At 33.5% G+C, this 14752-nt stretch overlaps 1 protein-coding gene across 8 annotated transcripts in view; it reads right to left on the reverse strand.

Annotated features, from left to right (window-relative positions):
• LOC106869820 (extended synaptotagmin-1) overlaps nucleotides 1-13667 on the reverse strand; it is a 182022-nt gene extending 168355 nt beyond the window's left edge. For 7 of the 8 annotated variants that reach the window (XM_089353642.1, XM_089353638.1, XM_089353636.1 and 4 more), the window contains exons 1-2: nucleotides 12825-13562; nucleotides 3743-4263 (exon numbers count right to left, since the gene is read on the reverse strand). In XM_089353642.1, coding sequence (XP_089209768.1) covers nucleotides 3743-4059 — 317 coding nt within the window. In that variant the 5' untranslated portion in view covers nucleotides 4060-4263; nucleotides 12825-13562. Of the gene's footprint in view, nucleotides 1-3742; nucleotides 4264-12824 lie in introns of all 8 variants that reach the window. The other variant, XM_089353640.1, reaches the window with a different exon arrangement.
• Between the last annotated feature and the right edge of the window lie 1085 nt (nucleotides 13668-14752).

A 14752-nucleotide genomic window follows, 5' to 3' on the forward strand; every position in this document is an offset into this window, starting at 1 on the left:
GAAAAGCTTAGTTCCTTCTCCTTTCTAGTAGATTGTTAAGTGACTATATCATCCCTTATAACAATGACTGAGTTGGTCTATCTCTTAGCAAGACAACAGTGTATCTCAGATCCTGGCCAGATAGATCTTCTGAGGATATAACTTATGGTACACAAGAATGGTATTTAGGAAGACATTATTTCTACTCTTTCTAATACTACTGAATCTGGTACCCTAGGACTTGTCTAAACAAGATACTTTATTTTCATGGATCATATCAATACGTTTCTTAATTTAAAAAATATTTCTTTACATTTAGAGTTCAAATCCTGCTGAGGATGACTTCACCTTTCATATTTCCAGGGTTGTTGCTTTTAGCAGAAGTCAGCCTTAAAAGAAAATACAGATCTTAAGATGAAAGACTTTCCAGTGATGACCACTTCACCATTTTTCAGACAATGATTTACGACAACATTATTTAACGTATCTTCCCAAACATCAGAGTTAATTTAATCTTCTGTACTATCCCCAAAATGTTTAGCTTTATACCAATGTAAAAATATTTTTTTATTTTATTTATTTAGGTTGAAAAAAAATTATTTATCAATTAATTCAGAATGCAGTTACTTAAATTAGTAAACCAAATCATTGACTTCATTTAAAGTACAAGTCAAGACCATTTTCACATTATTGATGTTGCATAAAATAAGGTGAAAACAAACTGAATAAATGAACAGTGATTCGAAATTGATGTATTAGGTGAAATAAACAAAGCGTGTTGATTTAAGCAAATCAGTTTCTTTTTTATTTACAAATGTAATCATAAAAGCAGCAGGCAGGCAGAATTGTTACCATGCCAGACAAAATGGTTAGTGGCATTTCTTTTGGTTCTTTTCATTCTGAGTTCAAATGCCACTGAGGTAAACTTTGCACTTCATCGTTTTGATTGATAAAATAAGTACTAGCTGAGCACTGAGGTCAAAGTAATCAATTTCCCTCTTCTTCCAAAATTGCTAACTCTGCACCAAAATTAAGAAATTTATATATAGTCTTGTATATATATATAAGCACTGGTGGATGAAATTCCTCAAAAGTGCATAATGAGCAAAGTGATGTTTTACATGAACAAAATATATACTTTATGGTGCAGGCATGGGTGTGTAATTGAGAAATTCAATCATGTAGGTCTTCTGGACTCAGTCCTACTGTGCAACACCTTAGGTGTCTTCTACTACAGACTTGGACAAACCAAAGCCTCATGAGTGGATTTGGTAGTTGGAAAAGGAAAGAGGACTGGTATGTGTGTGTATTGTATATATATGTATATAGGAAAGTTGGTTATACATCATTAGATGTATACCTGACTTTCCTATATAAAATTAATGAATATAACGATACGCTGAACTCCAGACTATCAACTTAAACAACACATTTATTCAGGTGGTAAATATATACATCTTTAGCTCTTGTTGTTACAGCTTCTGTGTGTATGAGCATAGTTGTTGGGACGTTGTTATGTAGTTGTAAGCGAGCTGTCGAGTGTAAGTCCGAAAGATGTAGAGAGACAGCAAAAACACGTCCATGCTCTATTGCTGGCCAGCAAGAAAGAGAATGAATTGAGCGGGTACGCTTGCTTGTTTAATTCTACGCATGCGTGAGACTATGCATGCGCACGGCGTTACTACATATATAATTGTAGTATCAATATAACAAGTATAAGAAATCATAGACAATATGTTTAATAAAGAAAGAGAAAGAGGTAGAGAGAGAGAGAGAGAGAGAGAGAGAGAGCATAGGATAGAAAGTAGGGATGAAGGCAAAGGAATTTAGTGAAAAACTGTATTTTGTTAATAATTCAACATTGACTCTACTTCTCACCCTCATGTGTACTGCGGTTTATATAAGGTACTAGGATTTATATAATGAACAATACCTTTGAAAGCAGAGCTACAGCATGGCCACAGCCAAATGACTCAAGTAAAAGAAAGAAATGAATGATAGTATTCTAATTGAAATCCTTAACCCAAATGCACACAAGCTTCCTCATAACACTACATAGTCATACAACCTATTCTCAGCTCATTCCTTTACAATTACTTCAAATTCTCTATATTCATTATGTGCTTCATTGTCATGTAGTATCAGTCTTTATACGTATATCCCATATAATCTGGGATTTTTTGTTCAACCAGAAAAATCTTTTGTTGCCTCTACCACATTATATGTTACACTTTAGTGGTCATGTTTGTTGGTAATTTCCCAATTAATAAAATGCTCACACTGTTAATTATGTAGATATTTCTTTATTATTTTAGTTCATCACTGTTTGCTACTGTAACTGCCATAGAGATCAATGAGTATGTCAGATATCAATGGGTAGGTTGTAAAGATCAGTTGTTAGGTCAGAAAAATGTGATGAAAGGCTGAAAATAATATTATGTAAAATAATGATTTCTTGCAAAGGCACAAGATCTCAAATTTTTCGAAGTAAGAAATAGTGGATTATATCAACCTCAATACTTGAATAATAATTATTTTACTGACCCTGGCAAGATGAAGGCAAAGTTGACCATGGTGAGATTTGAACTCAGAGTGTAAAACAATATAACAAACTACTAGAATCTACTGATTCTACCAATCCACCTGATTTTATGAATAACAAACTAATGCAACTCTACTGAAATACAATATCTGTTTTCATGCTATTTAAGATCAAATCTTATAACAAAAATAAATCATAGAAACACTTTGTATGTATGGGTGTACACACACACACACACACACACGGACACGCACACACACACATTTCGTATATCATCATCATCATTTTTATCATACATCTGTCTTCCATGCTGGTATGGGTTGGATGGTTTGAAAGGAACTGGTAAGCCAGAGAACTGTACCAAGCTCCACTGTCTGCTTTTTTATGATTGGATGCCCTTCCAAATGGCAGCCACTTTATAGATTGGACTGGGTGTTTTTTATATAGCACCAATATCAGTGAGGTCACTGAGGAACTTGCAAGACAAAGATCCTGCAATTGAAATGGAGAGTGATATTGAGAGAGGTGGTTTTGTGCCAGGTGATGAGAGGTTAAAGTATGACAGGGATAGAAACAGGTATCTAGCTGTAGAGAAAATATATGCTTACCCCAGTTGGAGGAAAGTGAGATTAGACAGAGTGAGAGTAAGAGAGATGGTGACAATGTGCCAGGACATACTCTCAAGGTACAAGGACATGAATATAAACAGAATGGTAAAGGATTGTCCAGGGTGCATGAGCAGGGAGTTCAGGAAAGTGCAAAGGGAAAGAGGGGAGAGAAAGGAGGTAATGCAGTGAGTGGTGAAACATGAGTATATGGGATGGGGAGACATGATAGCAATGATACAATTGGCAGGGAGAAAATTGGGAAGAAAGATGACAGAGTGGTGTTGGGCTGCTGGAGTGGGGAGGGAGAGATAAGCATAGAGCATATGTCATCTAAGAATCCATAAATCAGAAAATAATAGGCACTCGTTTGTCTAAAGAGTGGGTATATAAATCAAAGTATACAGTATTATAAATTCATTACAGCCAATCTTATAAATCAGTATCATACCGGATATTAGATAAACAAACAATTACCTAATAAAGTATGCTTATCAAAGATGGTGGGTATAGAAAAAATGGCAACTGCTTTCTGTTATATATAAACTGATGCACGCCTTTAAGTGTTATCAAACTTGAATGATTAGTTTTGATTATCAATAAATTAAACACTTACCAACGATTGAAAAGAAAGTTTAGCCATTCAGCTGTCTCATTTTGACGTAATGCACGTTTCCTGTGCACAGCAAGTTGTTCCAAGCTGGATATCTTACGTATCAGGTTAAACAGTTTAGTTTTCCAAATGCTAAACAGAATTCCAATTAGACCCAACGTCCATATAAAGGAAAAACCAAATGCACCAAGTAGCCAGGCGATGGCCACAATACTGGCCACAAACAGGTAAAAATAACCCATATCTCGATTTAGTCTTTGGGTCTGCAGTTGTTCTTCAGGTGAAATCTTATTTTTCTCCTTGAATTTAAGGGGGCACATTTTCACTTTTTTTTTTTATTACAGTGAGAGAAAATGGGAAATGTAAGTTTTGGTTCTTTTACTGTTTTTTTTTTTTTTTTTTTTTTAACACAACTTTTTATCACAGAAAGACTAAATCAATTTCAGGGTGGATAGGTAAATTGCATTAGAGTAAAGTGCAGCTTTCATGTCCAATGACTGAATTTTTACAAATATTTGCAGCATCTAGAAAATAATAAAAGAGTTGTTTCAGATGTGACAATATTGTATTAAACATAACATTGCATTAGGTATGATAATGTTACATTAGAAATGATAATGTTGCATTAGAAATGATAATGCTGCATTAGAAATGATAACATTGCATTAGATATGATAATGTTGCATTAGAAACGATAATGTTGCATTAGACACAATAACAAAGAAAACAATGAGTTCATTGTATGCAGGGTAGAAATGGATTACAACTCACCAGGAAAGAGTAAAGAGGAGATAGAATGCAGCAATAAGAGACAGAAGTATATGCATAGTATACTGAATATAACACAAGAAGACAGAAAAGTGAATTGTGAAAGAGCTATAAAAAGTAATGAGTGTATAGGCACATAAAGAGTAGTGTTGGCAAATTTCAGTAACCATGTCATTTTTGGAGGATACAGTACCATGACAGCTAACAACCAATGCAGGTAATTTATTCCATGCTTCAAGTATTCTGAGCATGAAAAAAATGTTTTTGAAAGTCATGGGTACTGTGCTGCGTTTTGTTTTATAAGCATGTCCACAAATGGAAGCGAGATTGGACTTAAAAAGGTGGCTAAAGTTATTGTAAAGATGGTAGATAATGTTGAGAGTTTCTACCAAGTCAGCAGCTAGATGTTGAAGATTTAGTGTGTCTATGCCCTGAGAAGTCATTCAAGATATGGTAGGTAACTGAAACAGGATATTTATATAGTTGCACATCTCTGAACAGCTTCCAACAGACTGATATTCTGAACAAGACGGTGTCAGGACAAAATCCCACTGGACAAATTTTAAACAAAAATATATCAACTAATAAATATTAGAAATTTTTTTTATAAAATTTCACTTTCTAAAAATATTTTAATGTAAGGGAAGAACAATATCCCAGGGAATATTGACTGTCGAGTGATTTTGTTCAGGGGGGAATTTTGTCAGAGAGGTTGTCCTTGGGGAAATTTTGTCCTAGTACCTTCTAGACAGATGCAAACTGTCATCATCATCATCATCATCATTTAACGTCCGCTTTCCATGCTAGCATGGGTTGGACGATTTGACTGAGGACTGGTGAACCAGATGGCTACACCAGGCTCCAGTCTGATTTGGCAGAGTTTCTACAGCTGGATGCCCTTCCTAACGCCAACCACTCCAAGAGTGTAGTGGATGCTTTTACGTGCCACCGGCACGAAGGCCAGTCTGAGGGTACTGGCAACGGCCACGCTCAAAATGGTGTATTTTACGTGCCACCTGCACTGTAAGTGTGGATTTACCATAGCTATTTATAAGCCTTAACCCTTTAGCATTTAAACTGACCATATCCAGCTCAAGTATTCTACCTGTTATGTGTTCAAATATGCCAAATTTGGCTTTTCACACTACCCTTCAATGTCATTCTAATAATGAATTGTAGATATAATTGTTAATAAATTAAATTGTTGACTAAGATTAGCTCTCAAAATGCCACCAAATGGAAATCGGAACAGAATACCTCCAGAAGCATGTTTTTATATATAGCTAGAGTATTAAGAATGCCTATAAGGCAAAATAACTAAACAGTTACTAATTATACTATTTTTGACTGCTTACAATATGAGGCATTTCAAATCTATGTTAGATAGACTAACAGTATTTACTAGAATGATTTTTAAAATATTAGTCATTGAGCTAAAGCAGTTCTTTCTTCACTGTATAAATATTTCTAATTTGCATTAAATATATTTACACAGACTCAAATAATGTTTTATGCAGATGGTGTGTTTGAATAATATCTCACACTAAATGTTTACTTATATACAATAATGTACATCTGCTCAGTGATTTTCTTGTCACTACTTTGGTATATACAGTTAAGTTTAAGCCATACTAACTGTTATAATTAATATGAACTCTTGACTAATACTTTGTCTCACTTATAAATAGCTATGGTGCATCCACACTTACAGTTTACATCTGTCTAGAAAGTACTACAACAAAATTCTCCTGAGGACAAAATCCACCCCAGACAAAATTCCCCTTGGACAAAATCCCTCAGCAGTCAATATCCCCTAAGATATTGTTCATTCTTTACAATAAAAATAATTAGCCTTTTAATACTCTCTGCATAAAATATAGAAGTACTAACTTAACTATTGTGTACCTAGGCCAAAGACAGTACAGTTTTGCTGATATGAAATGAACTGACAGTGTTCTGGCCTATAGTTAGCAGACTGTCAACTTGGCCTGTTACAAGTCTTCACTGATAGACAGAGAGATAAGGTGACTTGATATATCTTGGAGGAAAGAGAAAGACTGTTTTGGTCTCAAGTTATTATGACACATGATATTTATATTTACAAATGTATTTTGAAACCAAACTAAGGCTAAGAAATATTTTTTGATCATTTTTATTTAAGAAAAAAAAAGAGATTTATAAGATAAATATAAACTAATTCTAAATTGTAATAATTATTTTCTCACTACCATCATCATTTCACCATAATAATATCAAGTAGTAGAGCATACAATACTGGATTTAATACATAGAAGCATTAAGGCGGCAAGTTGGCAGAAGCATTAGCATGCTTGGCAAAATGCTTAGTGTCTTTACATTCTGAGTTCAAATTTTGCTGAGGGTCAACTTTACCTTGATCCTTTCAGGGTCAATAAAGTAAGTACCAGTTGAGCACAGGAGTTGGATGTAACCGACTTAATCATACTCTGAAATTATTAGCCTTGTGCCAAAATTTGAAACCAACATTTTAGAAGCATTCCTTTTTAAGTTCTAAGTTCAAATTCCACCAAGTTCAAAATTTGACTTTCATCCTTACATTGTCAATAAAAATAAGCATCAATGAACTAATGAGTTCACAGCTGATATGTATTCTTAATATTCTAGCTATCAGTTAAAATCAGTTTCTGGAGATATCTGACCCAATTTTAATTTGAAGGCATTTTTAGTCTCAATTTTAGTTAAGTATTTAATTTGTAAGCTATCATTCCTACAATTTATATACTGCTGCTATAATATCTGTCTTGCTTTTAACAACCAGTTAGTTACAGTATTATAACAGAGGTCTTTTATACTTCTCGTCCTTTTCTTGTACCCTGTTTTCAGTTCTAGTATACCCGTGTGTTGCAATGCCAGTGATTTTGTCCAATCTTTTTACCTTATCTTTTACAACACTATTTAGTCTTAATACAGCCACCCTAAATGCTGAAATTCCCAGAAATACCTTTAAATTCAGTTATTTGTAGGATCAGTCTAATTAAGTGTACCTTCCTCTAAAAGTTTTAGCTTTATACTAATCTTAACAACAGTGATTATCACAATTATATTGTGTGTACATATGCTTTTTCTCAAATCATGTTATAATCAGCTTTGAATAAGGCTATGTTCCCATAGTATATAGATATGCAATACCTTTATCTACTTTCAGTTGCATGTTTGTATGAATATTTTTTGTGTGTACTAAGCAATGGGTGGAAATGGTTGTGGTTGTTGTTTAGTTGAAGGTCAATTGTGATCTAGCAAAAGCATTCTAGCATGACCATTTTTTTTCATTTTTTCTTTTCAGCATGTTTATACTACATTATTCAATGTGTCTTTCCTTTTGTGATTTGAGGGAAATGTGACTGCTATTTCAATGATCATGCAGAGGATACCTTGTTGACTCTTATTAGATGTGTGTTGTGTGTGTATATTGTGTAGAAATTATTATTTTGTTTTTTTAGCTCTAACTCAGCCTTGATCAAGCAGAACTATAATGAAAAGCATTTCGATCATCATCAGGCTATTATTTTCTCCAGAGGGAAATTTGGCTGCTATTCTAAGCAGGTTGAGTGAGATCAAAGAGGTTACCCCTTTGGTGCAAGGTAGAAATGGTAATATGCAAATATGTGTTGTTTAGTTTTGTCATTAGTTCTATGTACAAAATTTTCCAACAGGTGTGATTCAGCAGGAGATATTACAATCATGTCTTTTTTTTATTTTGTGCATACATTTATGTCATTTCTTTGAATAATATTTCAAAGTATTATAATAAATTTTAAGTAATCTATTATGACAGTGACAGAAAGAGCAAAAGAATGAAAGAAATGTTAAGTACCAGTAATATACTGGAGTTAATTCAGTCAATGACTTTAACTTGCAAATGTGTGTCCTTATGCTTATGTAAAAAAATCTTTGTAATTACCAGGATAGTGGATGGTGGAATTCGTAGAGCAGCAAATAAATTCTAAGGTCAATGCTAGAAACATCATTATGATCGGCAGAATCATTAGAGCAATGAAAAATTGCCTTACAATATTTCTTTTGAATCTTCATCTCCCAAGTTCAAATAATACCAAAGTCAACACTGCCTTTCATCTCTCCAGGTCAATAGTATAAAGTACTAATCAAGTACTAGAGCCAATGTACTGACACCGCCCCCACCACTACCATAAAATTGCTGGGCTTGTGCCTATGCTAGAAACGCGCATTAGAGAGCAGTGAAATAGTTGACCTGACAGAGTACTAAAATATAAATACCTTGCAGTATTTAAATCATCCCTTTACTTTTTAAGTTAAAACTCTACCATGGCTGACTTTGCCTTTCTATACCTCGGAGGTTGATGACATAAATACTAGTCAAGTGCTGGGATCAATTTAATTGACTGTATTTTTCTCCAAAAATATGTGGCCTTGTACTGTGTTAAACATTATTGATCTTACCATTAGATTATTTTGACTAGCATCAAGGTAAACTACCTGTAAGGTTTATTGTTCCCCCAAGAGAAATTCAATGTTGTCATTCAAGTGGAAGCTGTACAATGGCTCATACTCAGATTGATTTTGTAGTTGAAATATCTGGGGAAGAAGTTGCATAAGGACTTTGCCTTGGGCAAGTTTGATGGAGCGATTTTTATTTCCTTCAGAATAAAGTTCCAGAAAGAAAATACTGCTCCACTGAAACCAGAAATTTATAGTCAACTGATTCGATATCAAAATCTTATCAGCACTTATTTTGTCAAAATCAAAGTCATTAAAGGTAGATTTGATGCAGCAAAGATTAGAAGCCAAAACAGCTGGATATCTAACAAGATGAAATATAGCAGCAAAGGAGGTTGACTTCTACATGTCTGCAGGAAATAGCAATAAAATCTCCCTTGAACTATACTCTACTGTCTTAAAAAGGAAAAGAGATACAAATAGCTGACAATGTTCATTTGGTTATGTTATACCATAAACAAAAATAAATGGATCATAGCTGAATGACTGAACAATAGGTCCGCTTGATCAGGAATCATTTGGACTAAGCAACTACAATGTTATAGCAAGTTCAGCATTAAATCTTGGTTACCTTTATTATCTTTTTAACTATTAACTGCAGCAGGCAAAAGGCATGAAGTTTTGGGGAAGAGAATAGTTGATTGTATTGCCTTTAGTATTTGACTTTTTATAGATCCTGGAGAAATGAAAGGCAAAGATAACCTCAGTTGGATTTCATTCAGAACATAAAAAGGTGGTTTATCTGATACAAACGATTCTGCCAATTCAGATCCTTATAATAATAGTTTTGTCATTATGAACTCAAATCACACATGTAGAGTTCAGTTCCCAGCTACAAAAACTGTATTTTATTTATGTTGCTAAGTCCTTTTGGGAAAGTAATGAACCCTACAATCTCTTATTTCCCTGCAATTCCAGAATTTGTTTTTTCAAATTATTTTTTCTATGTTGAATCTAGCGTAGGACCTCTTAGTTTTAAACTTAAATTTGACTAGATTCAATAAAATAGGGGCTCGTAATAATCTGGTGTCTATACAAGCAAATTATTTTTCCTCCTTATAAAATTGTTTTTGTGCTTTAATCAAAAGAAATTCTTATAACCATTTGTGTGTGCATGTTATGATCGTAAAATATATGTATAGGTGCATATAGATTTCCCTGTGTGTGTGTGTCTAAAACAACAATAAACACAAAATAATTTCTCGTGTCCAGAACATGGCCACATATTTTACAAACCTGGTACATTCAACCGAATCAACGCTAGGACTTAACAGGTATTTATTTAAGCACTCGGGGGGACAGAACCAAATATAAAGAATCAATCAAGCATTCTACCATTGTTCACCTCCTCCTCATCAAATTTATTGAGAATGATCGATTCAGTGAGCTCCAGCATTTAACTGGCATTTATTATATCACTGGCGGGATTTGAACTCAAGCTGTAAAAAGACGAGACTAAATACCGCAAAGTATTTTGCCCACTGCTCAACAGATTCACATGATTTCTAACATTGGCAAAAAGCCAAATCAAGAAAATCATGTGAAATTTTGCAGAGAGGGTATGGTCAGTTACAGTGGGCCCAGTTCATAATTGACACTTATTTTCTTAATCCCGGAAGGATAAAAGGCTTAAGTGGACCCAAGCAGGATCTGAACGTAGAATGTAAAATAATGTAATAAAATACTGCAAAACACTTTATCCTATATTTAACAAATTCTGTTACGAAAAGGTTTGAATGGAGGAAGAAATAATCATTCTTAAAAACATCGTTCAGTCGTGGGTTTACAACATACGTTTCTATACATGGTACACACGCGCGTACACAGACATCATGCCTACATGGTAGCAGAGGGTTACATGCGCGGACGTGTGTACAGAGTATGCAGACAGTAAACAAAGATTCATTACTTAATTACTCTGAGTAATTAAGCTCTGATTTATTTATTTTTCTTAGTACATTATTGGGGTTAGGATATGTTATTGCAATCTCATAGTGAACAACAAACACGCTGAAAAATATGTTATTGCTGTTGTTTAATACCAGGCCAAGCTCAATCGAGCAGCCTTATGACTGAAGGCATCCCAGCTGTGACAATCCAGCTGTTTGGAGGATATGTAGTAGTACGAAACAATGTGTTCGCTCTGTATTTGAGATGTTAAGTGTAATGTGAGTGAGATTTGACCGCTATTTCTAGCAAGTTGGGTGATCGAGTTAGGAGTTACCGATATAAACAATTCGGTAGCAACAGACATGCAGACAAAAATAACAGGTGGATAAAAATGGAGACATTACATACAGGTGGATATAGGTGGACATTATAAACAGAGACAAACTGAAAGACAGGTATCGGCAAATAAACTGGTGTGGTGTGTGTATGTTATATATATATATATATATATATATATATATATATATATACACATATATATATATGTGGGTGTACACACAAATGATTGATTGATTGAAATAGATAGATATGCTGATTTAAATAGGCATGCTGATAAATATGTTATAAATAGATATATTTAGATAGATAGACAGACAGACAGACAAACAGATAGATAGATAGATAGATAGATAGATAGATAGATAGACAGACAGACAGACAGATAGATAGAAATGGTTAGGCAGCTAGGTAAATAGACATGTAAATAAATTTGAAGATGGCTAAGTCGAAAAACGGGAGCAATAGAACTCATTACATAAAGCATAATATTTCGTTTTATCAGTGTTGCAGTGACTCAAAGGCCTAGAATTTCGTACCTAAGCCCTCATCAAACTATTCCTAGTTTCATATCACTTTTTCTTTACCACGATTTAGAAAGAGAAAAAAAAGTATGGTAACATGAAAAATTAGGTGTAAACATTACTTGCTCTCATTATTAACTCTATATACTGAATACGTTTTATCTGAGTGTGTGTGTGTGTGTGTGTCTATATATATATATATATATATATATATATATATATATATATATATATATATATATATATATATAGTTTTAGGGAAAAGAACCAAGGTTCATGAACTCAAAAACTATATATTACCCTAAAACTATATATTTATATATATTTTATACTGTGAAACTTTATATGATTTTAATTTTTAATAAATTGATTTTAATTGAGTTTTTACCTGTAATTTTGGATTTTATCCCTAATATTATTATTATTATTACTATTATTATTATTATATATATATATATATATATATATATATATATATATATATATATATATATATATATATATATGGCCACAGTCAAATGACTGAAACGTGTAAAAGAATATATATATATATATATATATATATATATATAAACATAATTTAGGGATCAGCAAATATTTGCTTCACCACATACCGAAGTTCAGAAATAGCAGCTAAAAAAGCTGAGACTCCAACAGATAGCTATCTGTTGGAGTCTCAGCTTTTTTAGCTGCTATTTCTGAACTTCGGTATGTGATGAAGCAAATATTTGCTGATCCCTAAATTATGTTTATAAATATATAAGAACTTTTAAATAAGTTCTCCACCGATAATGGTGCTTACATACCGAAGGGCTTGGTAAAAATTATTAATTGTTGATTTATTAATAAATTAATAAACTGATAATCCTTTACCCTTTTAATTTGTAATAATATATATATATATATATATATATATATATATATATATATATATATATGCATATACACACATTAAGAACACATACATACATATACACGAAGTATACACACAAGTACAGATAGAAAGAAAGGTAAAAACAGAGAGAGAGAGAGAGAGAAATAGAGATACTAACCTCCATATGAGATCATGCTTGTTTGTTTGTCAAATGTCTTGTTTTGTATATATATATATATATATATATATATATATATATATATATATATATATATATAGTTCAGTCAATTTCAAATGTTCTATTTCCGTCTACTTCTCGCTTTCGTTTTTTATTTTTTTTAATTATTTAGTCAGGTTGCAGAGTAAAAGAATCATTTTTAAAGATTATTGCAACTAATCCATCTCTCAGAGATGGCGCGCATATTCAACTTAACTGTTATATGTAGTTTCTTTATGCCATCTCATCGTTTACCAAACCATTTTTCTTCTCTTGTTTTGGCAACCAGGGGAGGTTTATTTCTTCATTTTTCGTCCCACAAAACTGCTCTCTCCTTCTTTCTTTCTCCTACTTGCTTTCTCTCTTTTTTTCTACTGTATTTATGTGTTTCTTAGGGCCGACGTCTTTGTGTATGTTTTCTTCATACGGTTTATTTCTATCGTCTACTTCTTAAATCTTCCTTTCTTTCGTGTGTGTATATATTACACATACATGTGTATTTGTTACACGGTGTGTAATTGTATAAGATTGCAACACATATGTATTAAATGCATAATACTGTTGTACTCATAGTTTGCGCGCACCACAGCTGCACTTAAGAGAAGATGCACCACGACATTGCTTGTTGCCAGCCTGTTGGTTGTGATGTTGCAGGAGAGAGATAGCACTTGTATAAAGAAGAAGAAAAAAAGCGACACTGATAAGTATTTTTTTAAAAATGCAGTACAACGTATAAACGATGTTAGAGTGACGTTGCCAACGTTATGGAGAAAGAGGCGGAGTATTGAAGAAAGGAAATGAAATGAAAGACTGTGTGAGGGTGTTAACTGAAAATAGATTCGCACGTAGTTACACACACGGGAGAAGGAAAGAGATGACAAAATCTATTGCGGAGAGGGGGGGGGGGAGACGTTCGATATTAAAGCAGCGTGTGTTGCTTGAGTCGGCTACTATGTTGAACGCGTGTCGCTCACTGGTTTATTAGTATCTCCTTTCTCCGCATATCTCTCATTCATATATATTTTTTTCTCTTTCTCTCTCTTTTCTTACTCTGTCTCTTTCTCTCGGTCGTTCATTGACTAACTAGCTGAATTTTCTTTTAATCGCTCTATTTCTTTCTTTCTCACTCTTTTCCTTCACATATGCTTACTCCCATAGTTATTTAGTTACCTTCTCTCTTTCCCTCTCTCTATCTTCCGTCACATTCCGTCGTAGAACATGAAAACGATAACTGACGATGACGGTTACGAGAGATCGGAACCCAAATGTGTCGTCTGCCTCTTTGGTTTCTGTCTGCCTCATGTTTTAAAGAAGGCAATGATAAAAAAAAAAGTGAAGTGGTAGATTGCTGATTCATTATCACATTGGAACTTCAAGTCTAGCTGAGATCAATTTTGTCATTCATTCTCCATTGTCGATAAAATAAAGTACAAGTTAAATACTGGGTTATTTAATATTCCTATAAAGCATCCTAGAAGAGTATAAATTATATAATAAAGAGTAAAATTATATTAGAAGATTGCTCTGATTATTTTGACAGATTAAGTAGGAATAGTGTTGTGGCCAGGATGTTTTGCGGTATTTACGTCATTTTACGCTTTGAGCTCAAACCCTCTGGGAACGACTTTGCTATTCATCCTCCTGGAGTCGATAAAAAATATCGCCGACACCTCTCACCCAAATACGTCGTTTTGTGCGTAAAAACTATCATTGTCGATGACTGAGTATTTAAATCTAAATGTCAAGATCTACAAAAATGTCAAGGCATATGAATATAGCCGGCTATAAAAATAACAAAAACAAAAGACACTTGTAGAAGTGTTTGCTTTTCCTTTTTTTTAATATACAAATGACTAGCACACACAATGAATGGCGCACGCACACACACA

Source organism: Octopus bimaculoides, chromosome 6 (assembly GCF_046866305.1).
Source record: "Octopus bimaculoides isolate indiv1 chromosome 6, ASM4686630v1, whole genome shotgun sequence".
Lineage (NCBI taxonomy): Eukaryota > Metazoa > Mollusca > Cephalopoda > Octopoda > Octopodidae > Octopus > Octopus bimaculoides.